This window comes from Bubalus bubalis, chromosome 15, assembly GCF_019923935.1.
Source record: "Bubalus bubalis isolate 160015118507 breed Murrah chromosome 15, NDDB_SH_1, whole genome shotgun sequence".
Lineage (NCBI taxonomy): Eukaryota > Metazoa > Chordata > Mammalia > Artiodactyla > Bovidae > Bubalus > Bubalus bubalis.
The window spans coordinates 5,032,863-5,054,779 of NC_059171.1; the positions used below are offsets into that span (position 1 = coordinate 5,032,863).

Here is a 21,917-nt window from a genome sequence, read left to right on the forward strand (position 1 = left end):
GAAGTCAGGTAGGTTGATTCCTCCCGTTCCATTCTTCTTTCTCAAGATCGCTTTGGCTATTCGAGGTTTTTTGTTTTTCCATACAAATTGTGAAATTATTTGTTCTAGCTCTGTGAAGAATGCTGTTGGTAGCTTGATAGGGATTGCATTGAATCTATAGATTGCTTTGGGTAGTATACTCATTTTCACTACATTGGTTCTTCCAATCCATGAACATGGTATATTTCTCCATCTGTTAGTGTCCTCTTTGATTTCTTTCACCAGTGTTTTATAGTTTTCTATATATAGGTCTTTAGTTTCTTTAGGTAGATATATTCCTAAGTATTTTATTCTTTCCGTTGCAATGGTGAATGGAATTGTTTCCTTAATTTCTCTTTCTGTTTTCTCATTATTAGTGTATAGGAATGCAAGGGATTTCTGTGTGTTGATTTTATATCCTGCAACTTTACTATAGTCATTGATTAGTTCTAGTAATTTTCTGGTGGAGTCTTTAGGGTTTTCTATGTAGAGGATCATGTCATCTGCAAACAGTGAGAGCTTTACTTCTTCTTTTCCAATTTGGATTCCTTTTATTTCTTTTTCTGCTCTGATTGCTGTGGCCAAAACTTCCAAAACTATGTTGAATAGTAATGGTGAAAGTGGGCACCCTTGTCTTGTTCCTGACTTTAGAGGAAATGCTTTCAATTTTTCACCATTGAGGATAATGTTTGCTGTGGGTTTGTCATATATAGCTTTGATTATGTTGAGGTATGTTCCTTCTATTCCTGCTTTCTGGAGAGTTTTGATCATAAATGGATGTTGAATTTTGTCAAAGGCTTTCTCTGCATCTATTGAGATAATCATATGGTTTTTACTTTTCAATTTGTTAATGTGGTGTATTACATTGATTGATTTGCGGATATTGAAGAATCCTTGCATCCCTGGGATAAAGCCCACTTGGTCATGGTGTATGATCTTTTTAATGTGTTGTTGGATTCTGATTGCTAGAATTTTGTTAAGGATTTTTGCATCTATGTTCATCAGTGATATTGGCCTGTAGTTTTCTTTTTTTGTGGGATCTTTGTCAGGTTTTGGTATTAGGGTGATGGTGGCCTCATAGAATGAGTTTGGAAGTTTACCATCCTCTGCAATTTTCTGGAAGAGTTTGAGCAGGATAGGTGTTAGCTCTTCTCTAAATTTTTGGTAGAATTCAGCTGTGAAGCCGTCTGGACCTGGGCTTTTGTTTGCTGGAAGATTTTTTATTACAGTTTCAATTTCCGTGCTTGTGATGGGTCTGTTAAGATTTTCTATTTCTTCCTGATCGAGTTTTGGAAAGTTGTACTTTTCTAAGAATTTGTCCATTTCTTCCTCGTTGTCCATTTTATTGGCATATAATTGTTGATAGTACTCTCTTATGATCCTTTGTATTTCTGTGTTGTCTGTTGTGATCTCTCCATTTTCATTTCTAATTTTATTGATTTGATTTTTCTCCCTTTGTTTCTTGATGAGTCTGGCTAATGGTTTGTCAATTTTATTTATCCTTTCAAAGAACCAGCTTTTGGTTTTGTTGATTTTTGCTATGGTCTCTTTTGTTTCTTTTGCATTTATTTCTGCTCTAATTTTTAAGATTTCTTTCCTTCTACTAACCCTGGGGTTCTTCATTTCTTCCTTTTCTAGTTGCTTTAGGTGTAGAGTTAGGTTATTTATTTGACTTTTTTCTTGTTTCTTGAGGTGTGCCTGTATTGCTATGAACTTTCCCCTTAGGACTGCTTTTACCGTGTCCCACAGGTTTTGGGTTGTTGTGTTTTCATTTTCATTCTTTTCTATGCAAATTTTGATTTCTTTTTTGATTTCTTCTGTGATTTGTTGGTTATTCAGCAGTGTGTTGTTCAGCCTCCATATGTTGGATTTTTTAATAGTTTTTCTCCTGTAATTGAGATCTAATCTTACTGCATTGTGGTCAGAAAAGATGCTTGGAATGATTTCTATTTTTTTGAATTTACCAAGGCTAGCTTTATGGCCCAGGATGTGATCTATCCTGGAGAAGGTTCCATGTGCGCTTGAGAAGAAGGTGAAATTCATTGTTTTGGGATGAAATGTCCTATAGATATCAATTAGGTCTAACTGGTCTATTGTATCGTTTAAAGTTTGTGTTTCCTTGTTAATTTTCTGTTTAGTTGATCTATCCATAGGTGTGAGTGGGGTATTAAAGTCTCCCACTATTATTGTGTTATTGTTAATTTCTTCTTTCATACTTGTTAGCATTTGTCTTACATACTGCGGTGCTCCCGTGTTGGGTGCATATATATTTATAATTGTTATATCTTCTTCTTGGATTGATCCTTTGATCATTATGTAGTGACCATCTTTGTCTCTTTTCACAGTCTTTGTTTTAAAGTCTATTTTATCTGATATGAGTATTGCTACTCCTGCTTTCTTTTGGTCCCTATTTGCATGGAAAATCTTTTTCCAGCCCTTCACTTTCAGTCTGTATGTGTCCCCTGTTTTGAGGTGGGTCTCTTGTAGACAACATATGCAGGGGTCTTGTTTTTGTATCCATTCAGCCAGTCTTTGTCTTTTGGTTGGGGCATTCAACCCATTTACGTTTAAGGTAATTACTGATAAGTATGACCCCGTTGCCATTTACTTTATTGTTTTGGGTTCAAATATATACACCATTTTTGTGTTTCCTGTCTAGAGAATATCCTTTAGTATTTGTTGGAGAGCTGGTTTGGTGGTGCAGAATTCTCTCAGCTTTTGCTTGTCTGAAAAGCTTTTGATTTCTCCTTCATACTTGAATGAGATCCTTGCTGGGTACAATAATCTGGGCTGTAGGTTATTTTCTTTCATCATTTTAAGTATGTCTTGCCATTCCCTCCTGGCTTGAAGAGTTTCTATTGAAAGATCAGCTGTTATCCTTATGGGAATTCCCTTGTGTGTTATTTGTTGTTTTTCCCTTGCTGCTTTTAATATTTGTTCTTTGTGTTTGATCTTTGTTAATTTGATTACTATGTGTCTTGGGGTGTTTCGCCTTGGGTTTATCCTGTTTGGGACTCTCTGGGTTTCTTGGACTTGGGTGATTATTTCCTTCCCCATTTTAGGGAAGTTTTCAACTATTATCTCCTCAAGTATTTTCTCATGGTCTTTCTTTTTGTCTTCTTCTTCTGGGACCCCTATGATTCGAATGTTGTAGCGTTTAATATTGTCCTGGAGGTCTCTGAGATTGTCCTCATTTCTTTTAATTCGTTTTTCTTTTATCCTCTCTGATTCATTTATTTCTACCATTCTATCTTCTAATTCACTAATCCTATCTTCTGCCTCTGTTATTCTACTATTTGTTGCCTCCAGAGTGTTTTTAATTTCACTTATTGCATTATTCATTATATATTGACTCTTTTTTATTTCTTCTAAGTCCTTGTTAAACCTTTCTTGCATCTTCTCAATCCTTGCCTCCAGGCTATTTATCTGTGATTCCATTTTAATTTCAAGATTTTGGATCAATTTCACTATCATTATTCGGAATTCTTTATCAGGTAGATTCCCTATCTCTTCCTCTTTTGTTTGGTTTGGTGGGCATTTATCCTGTTCCTTTATCTGCTGGCTATTCCTCTGTCTCTTCATCTTGTTTGAATTGCTGAGTTTGGGGTGTCCTTTCTGTATTCTGGCAGTTTGTGGAGTTCTCTTTATTGTGGCGTTTCCTCGCTGTGTGTGGGTTTGTACAGGTGGCTTGTCAAGGTTTCCTGGTTAGGGAAGCTTGTGTTGATGTTCTGGTGGATGGAGCTGTATTTCTTCTCTCTGGAGTGTAATGAAATGTCCAGTAATGAGTTATGAGATGTCTATGGTTTTGGGGTGACTTTGGGCAGCCTGTATCTTGAAGCTCAGGGCTGTGTTCCTTTGTTGCTGGAGAATTTGCTTGTTATGTCTTTCCCTGGAACTTGTTGGCCCTTGTGTGGTGCTTGGTTTCAGTGTCGGTATGGAGGCGTTTGATGAGCTCCTGTCAATTAATGTTCCTTGGAGTCAGGAGTTCCCTGGAGTCAGGGATTGGACTTAAGCCTCCTACTTCCAGTTATCGGTCTTAATTTTACAGTAGTTTCAAAACTTCTCCTTCTATACAGCACCACTGATAAAACATCTACATTAAAGATGAAAAGTTTCTCTACTGTGAGGGTCACTCAGAGAGGTTCACAACGTTACATGGAGAAGAGAAGAGGGAGGAGGGAGTTAGAGGTGACCCAAATGAGATGAGGTGGAATTAATAGTGGAGAGAGTGGGCTAGCCAGTAGTCACTTCCTTATGTGCACTCCACAACTGGACCACTCAGAGATGTTCACGGAGTTATACAGGGAAGAGAAGAAGGAGGCAGGAGACAGAGGTGGCCAGAAGGATAAAAGGGGGAAATGAAAAGGCGGGAGACAGATCCAGCTAGTAATCAGTTCCTTAAGTGTTCTCCACCGTCTGGAACACACAGAAATTCACAGAGTTGGGTAGAGTAGAGAGGGGTTAGGGAGGAGATACAGGTGACCTGGTGGAGAAAATGGAGAGTCCAAAGGGAGAGAGAGCAGTCAAGCCAGTAATCTCGTACACTAGTGAAAAATGGGTCCTGAAGATTGGGTTCTTAAAGGTACAAAATTGGTAACAAATACATAAAAACAAAAATTAGAAATCTAGAGTAGAGTTTGGAATTTCAAAAAAGCGATGTTAATGAAAAGGAGAAGGAAAAGAAAGAGAGAAAAAGCGAACAAAGAAAAACAAACAAGGTCGTGAAAGTAATAAAGAAACTACAGGTACAAAATTGATAACTAATACCAAACAGCAAAAATTAAAAATCTAGAGTAGAGTTTGGAATTTCAAAAATACAACGTTAAAAAAAAAAAAGAAGAAGAAGAAGAAGAAAAATAAAGAGAGAAAACAAACAAACCAACAAAAACAATGTCGCAAAAATTATAAAGAAAATACAGGTACAAAATTGATATCAAATACCAAAAAGCATAAATTAAAAATCTTGAGTAGAGTTTGGAATTGCAGATATACGATGTTATATAAAAGAAGAAGAGAAAGAAACAGAGGAAAAAAAAAGTCACAGCAATTATGAAAAAAACTATAGGTACAAAATTGATAACATATATCAAAAGGCTAAAATTAAAAATCTAGAGTAGAGTTTGGAATTTCAAAAATGCAATGTTAAAGAAAAGAAGAAAAAGAAGAAGAAAAAAAAAAAACCACGGTCAAAAAATTATAAAATATATATATGAAGTTTGCTGAAGAAGAAAAAAAAAAAAAAATAGGGTCTTTTTTTTTTTTTTTTTGCAAAGTAATAGTTATAAAAGTGAAAATTAAAGGACAATAGAGGACTTAAAAAAATTTTTTTTTTAATTAAAAAAAAAAAGAAAGAAAGAAAGATTGATCGTAAAAATAGTAAAAATATATCTAGGTCTTTCTCTGGTTTTGTTGTGAGTATTGTGGGTTCAGTTCATTTTTGGCAGTTCCTTAGTCCGACTTATATTTCTCAAGATCTATAGGCCCCTTCCTATGTAATCCGTAGTAACCACAGGGTTTTAATCTATGGCCTGTAGCTTCCAAGGCGTTTCCCTCTGTTATAGCTTCTTCTGTTTGCTGGTCTCTTCAGTGTCTGGTTCCCGCCGACACAAAGGGGACGGTGGAGGACCCTATTTTTTTTTTTTTTTTTTTTAATTTAGGCTCACTTGTTCAGCCGCGCTGTGGGGAGGGAGGGAGGGATGCTGCAAACAGATAACACTGGCGTGCGCTCGAAGTGCCTCGGCCACACTGGGTCTGCCCCCGCTCACGGCGCGTGTAACCTCCCTGCCCACACTGCTTGGGCTCTAGGTTGTTCCGCCGGGAACAATCAGAGGCCGGGCCCTGGACTGAGCTCCCAGGTCCAAGCCGCTCAGGTTCAGGCACTCGGGTAGTCCTCAGAGGCGCAGACTCGGTTGGGCCTGCGTTTTGTGTTCTTCCCAGATCCGAGCAGCTCAGGTGATGAGGTGTTTGGCGGGCGCCAATGCTGCGACTTATCGCCTCCCCGCCACTCGGTTATCTGGGTGTAAAACCGGCGCACCTTCTCAGGCAGATATTGACCGTCCAGACCCCCAAGAAGTTTTAGTTAGCAAAGAAGCCTGCTTACAGTTTTATAGATAGTGTCTCTCTGGGGCTGCGATTGCCCCCTTCCGGCTCTGGCTGCCTGTCACCGGAGGGGGAAGGTCTGCAGCCGGCTATCTCTGTTCAGTCCTTTGTTCTGTGCGCGGGCCTGGCGGTGTCTTAGGTTAGGGCTGGCTTTTCGCGTGGTAGATATCCCACAGTCTGGTTTGCTAGCCCAAATTATTTCGCTCAGATAGCGCTCAGGACATTCGGCCCGATTCTTACTCTAAGGGACACAGCCCGCGCCGCACTTCCCTGCCCAGCCCCCGCTTGCTAATGCTGTGTGCAGGCGTCTGCGCTGCTTCTCCGCTGGGGGAGTTACCGTAGGGCTCACAATCCGCGATTTTTAATTGTTTATTTTTTTTTTTTCCCCTCCCTTTTATGTTGCCCTCTGTGCTTCCAAAGCTCGGCACAGATTCGGCAGTGAGAGGGTTTCCTGCTGTTTGGAAACTTCTCTCTTTTTAAGACTCCCTTCCCGGGACGGAACTCCGTCCCTCCCTCTTTTGTCCCTTTTTTTGTCTTTTATATTTTTTCCTACCTCCTTTCGAAGAGTTGGGCTGCTTTTCTGGGTGCCTGATGTCCTCTGCCGGCATTCAGAAGTTGTTTTGTGGAATTTACTCGACGTTTAAATGCTCTTTTGATGAATTTGTGGGGGAGAAAGTGTTCTCCCCGTCCTACTCCTCCGCCATCTTGGCTCCTCCCAGCTTTTCATGTTTATCTATGCCTGTCTTTCTCTTTGTCTACCTTGTGAAATTTAAAATAACCAAATCTGATAAGAGTAATAAGGGAATCCTAGTACAATGACTCATAGAGAATAGTAGGTAACTAAGTATTTGGTATTTGTAGATAATCATGAAGATAATGTTCAGAATGTAAGTATTTCCTTATGCTTTCCTGGTCTTAGATACAAAGAGTGTCGATGACTTTCAGAGTGATTTGAGTCCATTATTATCGGATGATCTCTTCCTCAAAAGATATTTTTCTTCTAAGCCCTTATACTCTCATTATAATTCTTGGTTAGTCTGACCACAAATAAATGAACAAATTCACAGAGATTGGATTATCTTTTTTTTTTTTTTTTAATTTTTCATCTCTTTTACAATGGGACCTCATACCAACTCAAAATTATATTTGGAAAATAGAAAAACAGCAAAGGGTTAATTCATGAGCTATATTGGAAATACACTGTTATTCTATCTCTAAGGACCTGCTATAAAAAATGAGGCACAAAAGCAAAAATAAATGTTAAGAAGCGAGATAGAGAGAGACCTGGAGTCTGTGGTAGCTCAGTTTTTGTTTTTTTAATATACTTTAGAGTCAGGATCTTGTCCTGGGGTCCAGGATTGACTTTGTTATGGGAAACCAAAGAAGGGAATGAGTCTCTAAATACTCTAGAAATCTATGTCAGATTTCACATATATAGAATTCTTTTCATTTTGTGGGGAGGTAGGGAGAAGTTTCATAGCTTTACTCACATATTTATTGAATTCGTGATCGCAAAAAGGTGAAGAACCACTAATATAGAACAACCAGAATTACAAGAAAGGACAATTTTCTCTGGAGTTCTGTCGGGAAATTAAATCTTTCAACATTTCCCCACTTCCCTTCCTTTGCTCTAATTCTCTTTGATGAATTTAATGCTTTCAGAGTTATTTTGCTGAAGCTTATCGAAATGAATAATTTAGAAAAGACCTGGAGGTACCTGGACTCACAGATTAACTAAAGGGTTTCATGAAAGCTCAGCGTGATATTTATGAAGAGGGTGGTCCTAAGACAAAAGACAGCAGGGAGTAGAAGCACCTTTCTACTCCTGAACCTATTGCTGAGCCCATCAGCTGGCAGTGTTATTCTGGATGGTTAGAAGCCCAGCAGATTTGGCATAAAGAAAGTCAGCGGCCAAACATCGGGGAAGAAAAAGAGAATCCTTGCAGGACGTTCAAATCCTCCACCTAAGTTGGCAACAAAGGGAGAGGGCACAAAACAGGAACGTGAGTCAAAGAAACATTCAAGCTGCATGCTTAGGTGATCCGATGTCTTGTCCACATGCCTCCTCTCAGCAGCTGCTTTTATCGGCTACTTCAGAGAAACAGGGACAGCTCCCATAATGCACCTCACGAGCTCTGCCAAATATGTGAAATTCTGGCAGAAGCAAGTAACCGGGAACCACGCTTTCCAACTGGCATTTAGCTAAGGGATAAGGTTTGATGACCATCATATATCTTCTGTCATTTCTTTGCCCTTTCCATACTAAGACTTACAGACGTATTTAAATCCTGGAATCCATTTTTAACTTTCTTAAAAAAAAATATGGATCATCAAGTCAGGTCCTTTTCTTTTCCTTGCCATGAGATTTATTTTTAAATTGTTCAATTTATTTTCAGAAAATACTTCCAAACGTTATAGGTCCTGAGCCTCTTTGCAAAGGTATTTCTTAAAATCATACTCCTCTTTCTTTGGCCCTCATGTTGACCTTTGATAACTTAAGATGAAAATTTTATCAAGCCTGTTTCAGGCCTTCTCAATATCTGGCAAATATATATTAAAACACACAGTCAGAGTAGGTTTGCAAAGAAAGTATTTAATTCTTTAGAATGCTTATGCGGGCTGAGATAAATGAAGTGTTCCTTGGCCCTTCCATTTTTAATAAAGATTCACTTAAATTCTGGGCCCAAATAAAATATCCAAAGATGTCTCCTAGGATTTTGAGGTACAAAGATGTCTCCTAGGATCTTTATTGCCCTCAGAGCAATAAAGAATCTGGTTTGTCTGTCTTTTTAACCATGATTACATGAGAAGTTTTGACTGATTCTGTGACATTAGACAAGACTAGAACATGGGAATGGATGTGGGTTTTGATCGTCATTATGATTTCTCAGAGAAGAGAAAGTAAGTATATCACAAAACTAAACGCTGGACATGAGATTTGTAGAATTCTGAGTGTAGCTATGGCTTCAGAAAGAGCTGACTTCAGGTTAAGTACACACCAGACGAAAAGAGTATGTGATGTTTCTATATGATTCTAAGTCAAGTGATTCCTTCATTATTTGTAAAAATAAGTCACAGGTGATTTTTCTGCCAAATTTGACGTACAGATTCTTCATGTAGGCTAACTAGTTATAATGATGGAACAGCCCCATTGGCCTTGCTAATGGATGGAGGAATAACCAGAAGTGTCAGTTCTTATATGAGATACATCGTGTTTATAATAGAGCACACAAACGGTAGCAATGTTGGGCCATTTATTTTATCATAATATAAAATCCAGTTGTCATCTTAGCTGCATATTTGTCTTCAAGAGTAAGCGAATGAATTCTTAACATTTCATCTCAAGCTGCTCTTAGGGCATTATATTTGAGTAATAGACCTGATATTGCATCAGAATAATGTTGCAAATGAAAGCATTTAAGATTCTTGAATGTAAACGGAGTAGAAACCCAATGCCATTTAAAAGTATAGTATGTAATAGACAAGAAGAAAGGGATAAAATGATTTTTGGTCCAATTAAATGGAATAAAATGGGAAGGGATAAAAGTCATTAAGAAATCAAGTATGCCTTAATTGCAATGATAAGGAAGTCAATGCAATAGATTTGAATTTAAGCACAAGTTTAGTGAACTTCCAGATTACTGTTTGAGTTCAACAGAAAGAAGAAAAAGATTTTGCGTTCTGCAGAGTAAATTCGCAAGCAGGCTGTCTTGCTAATATTGAAATAAATGTGTTTTTAAAGCTTGTTTTGTTGGATTATGTCAGAAGCAGAGCTGTGCTTCTTGAAGGACGATGAGCTTCCTCCTGGGCCCATCAGAATGAGGCTTTCACTGTCCTGCCCTTCAGAGGCTGGGGTGGTCGGTGGTTCTGCTTGATGCAGAGTTCTCCATCGCCTTCAGCACTTGCTAGCAGACAGCGGAACTGCGCCAGCTTGGGGGAAGGATAACATGTTTAGAGAAGCAAAAGCTATTGATGTCACACAGAACACTTTTTTTTTCCCTAATATGATTGATGCAATGTTATTTAGAAAATCAGGTTGAAGACTGCAATGGTTTCACTGATGGAAAGGGAGGAAGCCAACAGTTCTTCCACATGTCTTTGCACCAAGCATTTGGCTTAAATTATCGATGACTGACTGGATTAGCATTCCAGCTTTCTCACACTTGGGTAAGAGACTTCCCTGCTTGGCGCCTCAGTTTCCATATGGTACTATTTCATTGTGTTTTGGTGAAGGCTAAATGGCTCAACACAGATAAGGTTCTTAGAAGGCATTTGGCATGTAGCTCTTATACCAACAGGTCACACTGCAAGTTTGCTGTGAGACTTGACTGACAGAATGTATGTAAGGCACCTGATGAAAAGAGCTGCTCAATCAACGGCAGTTTTTATCAAAATTATGAACAATGATTAATGAGATATTTTACTGAATATTGAAGAGCTTAAGCTTTAAAAAAGAACGGAAAACCAATGTCAATGATCAAGGTATGCCACTGGAGAGTCACAGTTCCCTGAAGAGGTTGGATTTTTCCTTATTAAGGTGAAAAGAAGAGCAGGAATTCTGAATTTCTACATAGAGGAAAAAAAGTGCTTATAAATACACTCTACTTTTTGACTATTAAGTAGACCTGATGTCACTAATAAATCTTTTTCAGTTGAAAGGCAAAGGGAACTCTCCAAAATCGAATGGCAGTAATAATTGCTCTCAGTATGAATTGAACTGATATTCCTGCTTTGTACTTCCAATTCCCGCGCATGCCCCTCTGACACTACCTGTTCCGAGCTCGCACTGATGGTCTCTTTAAAGATGATCCAGGTGACACTCTCGTGAAGAGGAGGGTGAGTCAGTGAACCAGAGTAGGCCCAGTAATCCAGGGATGGAGGCAGGAGGACAGAGGGGTCGAAATTTGTGAATGGAGCTTTCTTGTTCTGAAAGAAAAAGATAAGTGATGTATCATTATGCCCTGATGTAAAATATTTACATCATTGCATATATGACATACATATTATTTGGTAGATAGGTCTTAGCAAAGAATTTAATCAATGTTTCTACTATATAGTATTGCATAAGTGGTATGTTTGTGGTGGCTCAGCTGCCCATTAATGCAGGAGACACAGGTTTGATCCCTGGGTGGGGAAGATCCCCTGGAGAGGGACATGGCAACCCACTCCAGTATTTTTGCTGAAGAATCCCATGGATGGAGGAGCCTGGTGAGCTACAATCCATGGGGTCACAAAGAATCGGATACCACTTAGTGACTAAACAACAACATGTTTGTAGATATAAACAGTAAAAGTAACAGATGACTGAAAATAAGCTACAATAGAATTGTGACTGATCTATCTTCCTTCTTCATTTGGCTAAGTGTAAGCAAAGGTTAAACATTTGTTTATCATCTATATTCTTTATTCTTATTTCTTTACTGATTGGTCATGTTGGTATATACAAATAAAATGATATTCATATGTTAATATTTTATGTAGTCGACTTTATTAGAACTTGTGAATTAATTATGTTGATTTTGTAGTTTTCCAGGTGGATGTCAATGATCATATCCTCAATACTTGATGACAGCTTTGTCTCTGTTTTTCTAATATTTATCCTAGTATGTACTCATTTGTTTCCTTTAACTACATTGAATGGACAATCATTGGAATGTTCATCTGTGGTGGTCACAATTGATACCCTGGTCTTATTCTTGATTGAAATGAAAAGGCTTCAAATATTTCACTACTAAGTTTGATGCTTGTTTCAAATTTCTATTTGATATTCTTTCTTAAGTTCAGTTTAAATTTTAGAGGAATATTTTTCTTTCTCTCTTTTACTCTTCAGGAATGGATATTGAATTTTAATCAAACATTTTTCAAGCATCTAACAAGTGAAATTTGCTAATGTAATGGATTATATTGGGAGATAGTTTAATACTGAATCATCTTTGCATGCTTTGGGTAAATTCTACTAGTTTGAAAGCATGGCTCTTTTAACATACTGTTGAATATGATTTTTTGTAATCTATTTTAATATTTCTTTTAGCTACACTGCTAAGTAAGATTGGCCTATGATATCCTTTTTGTGGTGTTCTTACCCAGTTTGTGTATTAGGTATCATTAAATTAAATTAATTTCATTAAATTAAATTAAATTAATTCATTAAATTAGGTTTTTTGCTCAGGTAGTGGGGTACCGCTGACCCTTGAGCAATGTAGGGATTGGGGTGCTGGCCTCTTGAGCAGTTAGAAATCCGCACATAAGTTTATGGTCGTCCCTCATAATCGTGGTTGTGCCTCAGCAGGTGCATTTAAGGGACCATTGTGTGGCGCTAGAGCAAGCATTTATCCAAAAAATAGTCCGCAGGTTACTGGACCTGTGCCGTTCAAACCCATGCTGCTCTAGGGCCCACTGTACAAACTTCTCTCTTTTAAAACCTTCTAATGCGTCTTAAGTTATGACCCATTTCCCGATTTGTAATAATTTGTTGTATTTCTATTTTCCCCCCATCATTAAACGTGCCAAAAGTGTCTTTTTTGGTTGTTTTTTCCCCAAAGAATTAGTTTTTCACTTTATTAATAAAATTTTACCTGTATTTGTTCATTTTCTTTCTTATTTTATTAATGTTTTACTTCATTTTAATTAATCATTTCCTTCTACTTTCTTTTCACTTATCATCTTTTACATTCTTGAATTGAGTGCTTATTTACCTTTAAACATTCTCACTTTATAAAAGTATAACTTTTTTGGACTCAACATGAACTAGATTTATTTTATATAAAGGTATGATAGTTCTACAAACTGTGAATGACAATGGCAAATCTCTGACAATGATTTAACTCTTTATTATCAAAACGGTGAAGCTAAGGTTAAATATATCAGAACAACCCATCTTTTTCTAAGCTGACAGTGGGCATCACAGTTATGATATATGAAAAGGCTATGAAAACTATTCTTCTACAGGCTTCATCTTGCTGAAATAGATAAGCGGTAACTATGAAAAATGAAACCCAAATAAATCACTGCTCAGAGACCTCAGAAACCAGGAACGTGTAAGCAGCACCTTGATTTTCAGATTGATGGTTGTGCTCAGGACTTCCTACTCCTCACATCAAATATTCAATTAAATGATTTCTGAGGTTCTGTAGATTCTTGTTCTCTGATTTAAACTAACTTAATGAGTTGATTTACCTTATTTTTAACTGCTTTTAGGGCATCAAGTACTTTCTGAAGGTTTGGGTTGGCCTGACCCACCTGGAGATTAAAAAAATAAAGTGTGAGATAAAAATTGTTACCAAGTAAAATCCTATTTAGTTAATTTTTAAAAAATTAAAACCAGTAATTGAAGAAAAGATATGCAAGTCAAAATACAGGAATTTAGCACAACTAAAATACAAAAGCAAACCTCTTTGGTCTGTTCTATTAATTCTAATCAGTAAAATGAATGGTATGTTACAAGCGTTCAATAAAGATTCACTAGAATTACTATAATTCCAAAAGTTAGTCACCCAAATAGCCTGAATTTAATAGTAACTTCCCTATAGGACTTTTCAGGGACTCTCCTACAGAAGATTTGAATCTTCCATATTAAATATCAGTTCAACTTTCTTTATGGGAAAAAAGTCCTCTTCATATTTTTTTCTGATGAAAATTAAATTGATAAACTCCTGCCTCTGTGATGTACAAAGTTTAGAAGAAAAGTGAAAGGTGAGCTGAAAAATAAAAAAATTAGTGCCCCCATCAACACCTTCCCATTTCCTCTCTGCCTGAAATGTATTTCTCTCTTCAAGAGGGGAAAGTCCAGCGGAACAAACATATACCAGAGACCTGCTTGCTCACCTGTGCAGTCGCTAGGAGACGGGCACACTTCAAAAAAGAGAGACGCAAACGTCCCGCTGCTCTATTTCACCCTAGTTTGCGGTCTGATTGGTAAGGAATAATTTTAGCAGAGCTCCGAGACGCTCTATGACTCACCTTCACCAAAACGCCAATCATGGCCAAACCATCAGCCTTCGAGGCAGCATCAGCAAAGCTGGGGTACTTGGCAGAATTCCAGTGAACTAAATGAAGCTAAAAAACACAGCGGGATGGAGCAGTTATTCACACCACGGTGAAGGGAAAAAGCAGGTTAGACCTTAACATGTTGATATATACAGATACATCTTGGCTTGGGTAGACAAAACTTGTGTGACCCTTTATCCAGGGCATGGGAAGGGCTATGTTTGCACTCTTAAGAAGGGTTTTCTTAAGAACATAGAGTTGAAGGGAGTGGGCACGTTGCAAATCCTGGAACCAGTAAGTAGAACTTGTTTTTTCCACAATATCATAACTATTCAATATTACTTCTTAAATCAAAACAAAAAACCAAACACCTCTCTGTTTGGTGTGAGAAGATCAACTATTTCTGGCTAACTAGTTTGGACACAAAAACTGAAATAATTTTCTAACTTGAGGTACCCGGTAACTTTGTGAGAAGGGGCTCCTGAGATGTCTGGAGTGGTGGCCAAGGGCAGGTTCTCCTGAGCAGATCCAGACACCTTTCAAACCAACATCCCCTTCCTACGTTCTCTGTGAAACTCTAGCCCTGTATATCCAACCAAGTGCGTGTGCACGTCTTCCTGATGCTTTCTTGATATCTCCACGTGGATGCCTGATATGCACCTCAAACTTAACATGGCCAAACTAGCACTCTTGACTTTCTCTTTTCCAGATCCATTTCAATTTCCCGCTTTAGGAAAAGGCATCACCTTCCATCTGACTGCTCAACCGAAAACTGCAGCCGTTATTCATTCTTACTCTTCTCCACTGATTGGCATGCATCCTTCCGTGCAGCGCATAGATGTTACCCTGGCACTTAGTCCACAGCTTTAAGGCTTTGCATAACTGCTGGCTGTCCTCTGGGAAGTCAAGTCAAAATGGGAAGATTTTGACTTGAATTATGGCTGAACTCAAATGCTACCCCTGAAAAAGTGTTTTTCTGACCACCTAATGTCAAGTGATCACCGGGTCGCTTGGATGACTCTAAACCAAAGCAGTCTTCTCCCCGCCACCCACACGTCTCCTCTCTATCTCAGCTCTGTCTTTCTCCCCACCACTCCCCTCTCCTGGTCTACTTCCCACCCTCCCTACCCTCTCTCATATGTCGAACTTAGTGACTAGTGCCTGTCACCTCCAGCCTGGATTAACTTCACTTTTCTCAAATTAGAAGAGATTCATTGATTCAGATTTCTTCAGTTCAGTTCAGTTCAGTCGCTCAGTCGTGTCCGACTGTGTGCGACCCCATGAACCGCAGGGCCAGGCCTCCCTGTCCATCACCAACTGCCGGATTTCTTAGATACAGCCAAATATCCTCCCCCAGATGTAATACTATTACTAATTTAGACTTTCAGCCCATTTGATTTCAGTCCACTTTCAATTTTATGAAAAATAAATAGGAAAAAACAAAACATGTAGTAGATTTCTGCACCATTGAAAGTGCCTAGCCTGCCTTTCTAGTGTAACATAAAGTAAGTTTTAGTTGTGTACTATTCCCAAGTCTTCTCTCAAAATGAATGCTACACATACTCTGTACCTAACAATCCCTCTTACAAAAATGCCCTATACAATTGCTTTCACCAGTGTGTAAGATATTTGTACAAATGTATTTATTACCCATTTTTTTTGGTAAAGAACAAAAAACAACAGCAGAATGAAATGCGAAAGGCATTGCAATTGTTCCTATATAGTAGTTAGTTAATAAATTCTACCATATGCATACATGGAAATACTGTACAGACTTTAGGAATTCCTACTGACTTGGAAAAATGATCATGATCATTGGTAAATGAAAAAACAAAAAAAAGATTGTTGCAAAATTATGTGTATTACAGATTCATTGTACAAGAGTAAAACAAAAAAGCCAACCAGTCTGTATTGGTACAAACTTATTGAATAGTCATGCATACAAAGAACAAAAGTTTTTTGTTTTCAGTCTCTATACCCTCTTTGAGAATTTGATGCACATTTTCTTGATTTTACTGTGGATATACAGGCAGAATGTCTTGAACTGAATCACAGACTTCCATGTGGAGGCAAGTCAAGAGGACAGAGGGTAGTGGCCTGCTGCCAGGGAGCCCCAAACCCTCGTCTAGAGTATGCTGCTCGTTGTGATGACTCCTGAGGTTAAACTGGCCCTCTTAGTCAAATCTTAATGGAGTGCCTCGGCCTGGCTACACCTCTGCTGCGGGTGTGTGCACACTCTAACCTTTAAATGAGAAGAGAATGATGGTGTGTTCCCCCTGGGGCTCAGAGCATTAAAAGGACAGCAGCAACTCCCCTTGAGGATAGCCTGATGTCAGGCAGCAGTTTCTGAGACATTCTGAAATGAAAGCGGATTCTGAAGCTCAGGAGTTTGACTGCAAATTCTCCTGCCTCCCTCACGTGAAAAAATTTCCCCTATTGCCAAATGCAGTGTGTCACTGTTTAAGTTTAAATGAGCCTAGGAGTTCTTCACAGGCCCCAAAATGCTCATTCCTTTGGGCCATTGAAATTGTGTCTTAAGTGATAAGGGGGGCTTCCCTGGTGGTTCAGACAGGTAAAGAATCCTCCTGCAATGCAAGAGACCTTGGTTTGATCCCTGGGTGGGGAAGATCCCTTAGAGAAGGGATAGGCTACCCACTCCAGTAGTCTTGCCAGGAGAATCCCATGGACAGAGGAGCCTGGCGGGCTGCAGTCCATGGGGTCACAACGCATTGGACATGGCTGAGTGACTAACACACATCCACATGTTATAAGGGTGCTACCTCTGGGAGGACTCTGTGTAGCTCTCCCTCACTTACTAAGCTACATTACCTCTGCAGAAAATTTGGCTCCATCCACTAAGTGCTCAGAGCCACAGTCATCCGTGACGCCCCAGTGAAAATGGAACTGCCGCAGCCTGTAGCTTTCAGACAGAGGACCCCCTTTCAGCACTGGAAGAAAAAGGAAACTGGTATTAGTGTTACAATCATGAGCTCCAGCTTGTCTTTGCATTTACTACAAATTAACATTAAATTGGGGCGAGTAGAAATGAAAATAAACAGTAGTCCGAAGTTTCCATCTTGTTGGTTTTTCCCCATGTCCAAATGATGGGCTTCAGATGTGCGGAGCACCTTCAGATAGTGCGTGAGTTCCATGGTTCTCAGCACATGGGCTATAATTTTATCTTTTCCTGTTTTCAGGAAAACATATTGGAAGATGAGTGAATTCTAGGATTAGAGGTCTTTCCTTGAATCTGCTTTAGTTTATAAGTTCATTCATTCTTTCAACAGACAGTAATGGAAAGTATGCATTAAGATATCTAGCAATTTATTTTTAGTAACAAATCACTCTGCACATATCTTGTAACTGATCAAGATACAACAAGGTATTCTGACAGCGTTACTGAGAATTCCTAGCCAGGGACCAAAAGAAAGTTCCAGCAGGATGGTAGAGTCACTTTTAAAATTCTAACACTGAAGGATCATTTTGCTTTAGAGAGTCTATCCAACCATATGAGTAATAAAACACAGGTAGTACCAGACCTAATCCAATATTAACAAAGGACGTAGCCCCAAGATGTCTAAAACTTAGGCTCAGAACCTCGTAGGAAAGTGCTATGACTAACTTTGCCTTTTGACAATAGAGCTGATTTATGAAATTGCCATTTAGTAAATTATTCAGTAAACAGTTTTGAGAATTTTCCTGTGAGCAAGAAAGTATGCTAGATTCTGGGAGATGAAGATAATTCAGTTACTATGATCTAATAGGGAGAGGGGAAGCTAGACAAAAATACTTATGCACAGAATGATTCCATGCAAGATACACCCAAGACCAGTTTTTTTGTTTGTTTTTTTTTGGTACTGGTACCCAAGCACTTCATGAGCTGGTGATGGACAGGGAGGCCTGGCATGCTATGATTCATGGGGTTGCAAAGAGTTGGACACGACTGAGCGAGTGAACTCAACTGAACTGAAGCACTTCATTGTTATGGAGCCATTTTCCTGGCCACAAAAAATAAATATACTCTTCATCTGCATTTCTTCCCTAATGCACTCCTCCAACCTCATCTCAGTTAGAAAATATTTGCTTTTTCAGTTTTTACATTCATGATGATTCATAGACTTTTGTGAAAAAGTACTGTTTATTCAGAGGGTGTAAAGTTAGCATAAAGATATTGGAAACCAGAAGAGATGGAATAGAGTCACTGAGAAGGAGAAGGGATGAAAAAAGACCGAGCTGGGAGTCCCCAGAATCATCTTTAACACTTGGAAATATTTTAAAACTTCAAGACACCTCAGTAGATGGCATCAATGCTACCCGTGTGCACCCACTGAACATGGGTGTTCGTGTTTCTGAAAGCCCTACTGTTTACATTTCCCCAGTAAAGTCAAAGACAAAAATTAGAAGGATCTTTTGGCTCACCTGATCTATTATCACTGTCCTCAAAGTTTACATGAAAGGAATGTCCCACGTTGACGATTTCTTTGGCTGTGGCTGGATTGTAGGAGACACTGAGGGGTTTTAGAGAGGGATCATGCTTGGTTTCACTGGTTTTAATGTCGATAGGAGATTGGTTATTTCCATTTGCGATGGGGTACAGCTTGCCCCAGTGTTCAGGACCTACCAGGACAAACACGATTACAATCAAAACTGATCTAATGCTTGAGTCCAAGTTTTAGGGATATAATTTTACTAGATTAGGATTTATTCAGGTATCTCAAATGGTATTCTGGTTAGCTTAATGGAAATCCAAGGTTTGAGAACACCCCTTTTCTATGCTACACTGGCAAATAGTCTTTGCCAACAGAAGTCACATAGTCTATGGGATCAGACTATACATATTTTGCTGTTCGCAATAGACCTCTCTATACATAGGGAGGGAGAGAGGCTGAGAGGGAGAGAGGAGAACAGAGGCAGAATACATTTTGTAGACAATCATGGGCCCTAAGGACAACTGTTGAGAATGCATGCAAAGCTGGTATAAGTCAAAGGCACTTCAAACCATTAATCTATGACTTTACCGTTATTTTAAGGGCTCAGTATCTCTTTTCCTGGAAAAGGGAAGAAGCCGTTATTTGATCTACATGAGGAGAAGAATGCTTACCGTTTTCACCATCATATCCCCAGTCAGGACTTGCCATGATCTTCTACTTAGTTTTCTTTTCCTGAAAACAAAGAGAATACCTGGAATAACTGACTGTAACTGAGTGTGCAATAGACAACTGAAACCACAGTTCGCAGGGTTTTTATAGAAAGTCTCTGCCTTTGTGCATGTGTGTTAGTCACTCAGCCCACTATTTCATCATCTTTATCTATCAGGAAGTATATGCATGTTAAAAAAAAAGGTATTGTTTAAAAAAGCTCACAAAGGTAAGGTCAATTCCAATTGCTTTATTCTCTTATATTGTTAAAGAGAAATATCAAAATCTTAGCTTCTGCAAAACCAAGCCCTGTTATTCTCATGTTAGTAGAAGATATGGCTGAGTTATCACACATGATGCTTTGAATTTCCAGTTAAAAAGGACTGCGCATTTGAGATTCCCAGCTTTTACCCTTGCTGGACACTTAAGCAATACTAGCAACAGGAATTGAGTGAGGAGAATAATTTGCATATTTACAGGCAGAGCAGAACCAATATCATGATGTTAATTTAAAATCAGATAAGAGAATCACTCATCATTTGTAATACATTGGGTTTGCAGTTTGTAGTATATTGTAAAATCATAAGGAAAAATGCAAACTTTTTGGCCAACTCAGTATATTATTGATGACAGTACATTTCGAAGACCTACAAGGTGAGAGTCAAGTTCCTCGTTTTTGAGCAGTATTGGAATTTACAAATGGAGATTTGTTTTATGTGTGAGCACGGTCGTGTCCGACTCTTTGCAACCCTCTGGACTGTAGCCCACTCCCCGCCCTCTGTTGCCTCACAGGCTGCCAGCTGTGAGCTGTGTGCACTCAGTCATGCATTCAACAGATCATTGTGTGTGCTTAGTCATGTGTGAGTCTTTGCAACCCTATAGACTGTAGCCCGCCAGGAGCCTCTGTATGGATTCTTCCAGGCAAGAACACTGTAGTGGGTTGCCAGTTCCTTCCCCAATGCATGAATGCATGCTAAGTCACTTTAGTCGTGTACGACTCTGTGCAACCCCATGGACAGCAGCCCACCAGGCTCTTCTGTGCACGGGATTCCCCAGGCAAGAACACTGGAGAGAGTTGCCATTTCCTTTTCCCTAGAGCCACCATAAATGGAGAACATTTTATTAAGACTGAAATTACATACAGTGCAATATTTTTTTACACATCAAATATGAAATAGAAGCCTTTCTATAGTATAGTTCTATACGATCTATAGGAAAAAAACCCAAACAAACATACCTGCTAATGCAGGAGATTAAGAGTCATGAGGGTTCAATCCCTGGGTCAGGAAAATACCGTGGAGGAGGAAACGGCTACCGACTCCAGTCTTCTGCCTGGAAAAATTTCACGGACAGAGGAACCTCATGGACTACAGTCCATGGGGTCCCAAAGAGTGAGGCACGGCTATGCGATTATAGGGCACTTTCATATTATTTTACCATCACACCACACATAAAAATCCTATACAATGAGTTATCATTTTGCACCTGAGAGAAGTTGAGGGGTTCACCACAACCAGGGAGAAGCCAAGACTCCAGCCTCCACATCTAGTTGCTTTCTTTGCCTCCATCTCCGCTGAAGGCCCCACTGGCGGAGCCAGGAGGCGGCTGATCCCCAGTTTCCCGTCTCCTCTCATGATCCTCTTAAGTCCAGCTGAAGCCTGGACTGAGGTGAGACTTGCCAGCTGTTGAGTGATGAGAAGATTCACAGGACTTGTCAAGGAGGCAAAGAAGAGTGATGAATGTGTGTCAGATCTTGGCTAGGTCTGCATTTCCAAGGCTCTAAATGCGCTCAGAGGAAACGCAACCTCAAAAAAGACGCTTTCATAGTAACGCTTTCCATGCCTGGGAGTCGTACCTGCTTCCATATTCGCATACTGTGAGCTCCCTGGGCTTTCTGAAGGAAGTGGGTCTGTCACAGCTCTTAGCCAGGCTTATCAGAGCCACGTTTTCTGCCCCTTTGGGTGCTGACAGCCCACCGGCTCAGACGTAGAATGGGAAGACACCTGAGTTTCCATTCCTCACTTTAGTAAGTGGAAAGAATGATTACGTAAAGGGAACTTTTAAAAGATACCATTTATTGAGGGTCCAGGATATCTCAAATGCTATGCTAAAAGTTTATATGCAGCAAATAATTAATTCTCACAATAACCCAATCAGGTATTAGCATTTGTATTCCACATAAGAAGAAACTGAAGACAACTCTGCAGGGTTATAAATGCTTTTAAATGGATGTGTATATTGTGTCAGGCGAGGGTTTAAACTTAGATCTATTTGTTTCCAATGCTTCTTTCTTGACTTTCCACTGTCAACAAATACCTACTAATCTCCACTTGATTCTGGTTGCAGAAGGACTGACTTGGTGGATCCAGACTAGTCTGTCTCAAGATGACCCTCAGGTCAGTGTTGACCCTTGGGTTACTTTATTTTAGATTTAGAGTCACAGGTTGTCCAGAAGCTCATAGAGGGATAGAAATAGGCTTCTGCTGCTGCTGCTGCTGCTGCAGCTGCTAAGTCGCTTCAGTTGTGTCCGACTCTGTGCGACCCCATAGACGGCAGCCCACCAGGCTCCCCCGTCCCTGAGGTTCTCCAGGCAAGAACACTGGAGTGGGTTGCCATTTCCTTCTCCAATGCATGAAAGTGAAAAGTGAAAGTGAAGTCGCTCAGTCATGTCCAACT

General features: G+C 39.3%; 1 protein-coding gene across 1 annotated transcript; it reads right to left on the minus strand.

The window, feature by feature from the left end:
- Positions 1-9,372: 9,372 nt before the first annotated feature.
- Positions 9,373-19,352, minus strand: LOC123329533 (carbonic anhydrase 1-like). The gene is made up of 7 exons (XM_045162770.1): positions 19,205-19,352; positions 18,523-18,720; positions 16,933-17,051; positions 14,077-14,172; positions 13,294-13,356; positions 10,888-11,043; positions 9,373-10,047 (listed from the first exon to the last, which is right to left on the minus strand). The coding sequence occupies exons 1-7, from the start codon at positions 19,239-19,241 to the stop codon at positions 9,931-9,933; spliced, it is 786 nt and encodes a 261-aa protein (XP_045018705.1). The 5' UTR covers positions 19,242-19,352; the 3' UTR covers positions 9,373-9,930.
- Positions 19,353-21,917: the final 2,565 nt, after the last annotated feature.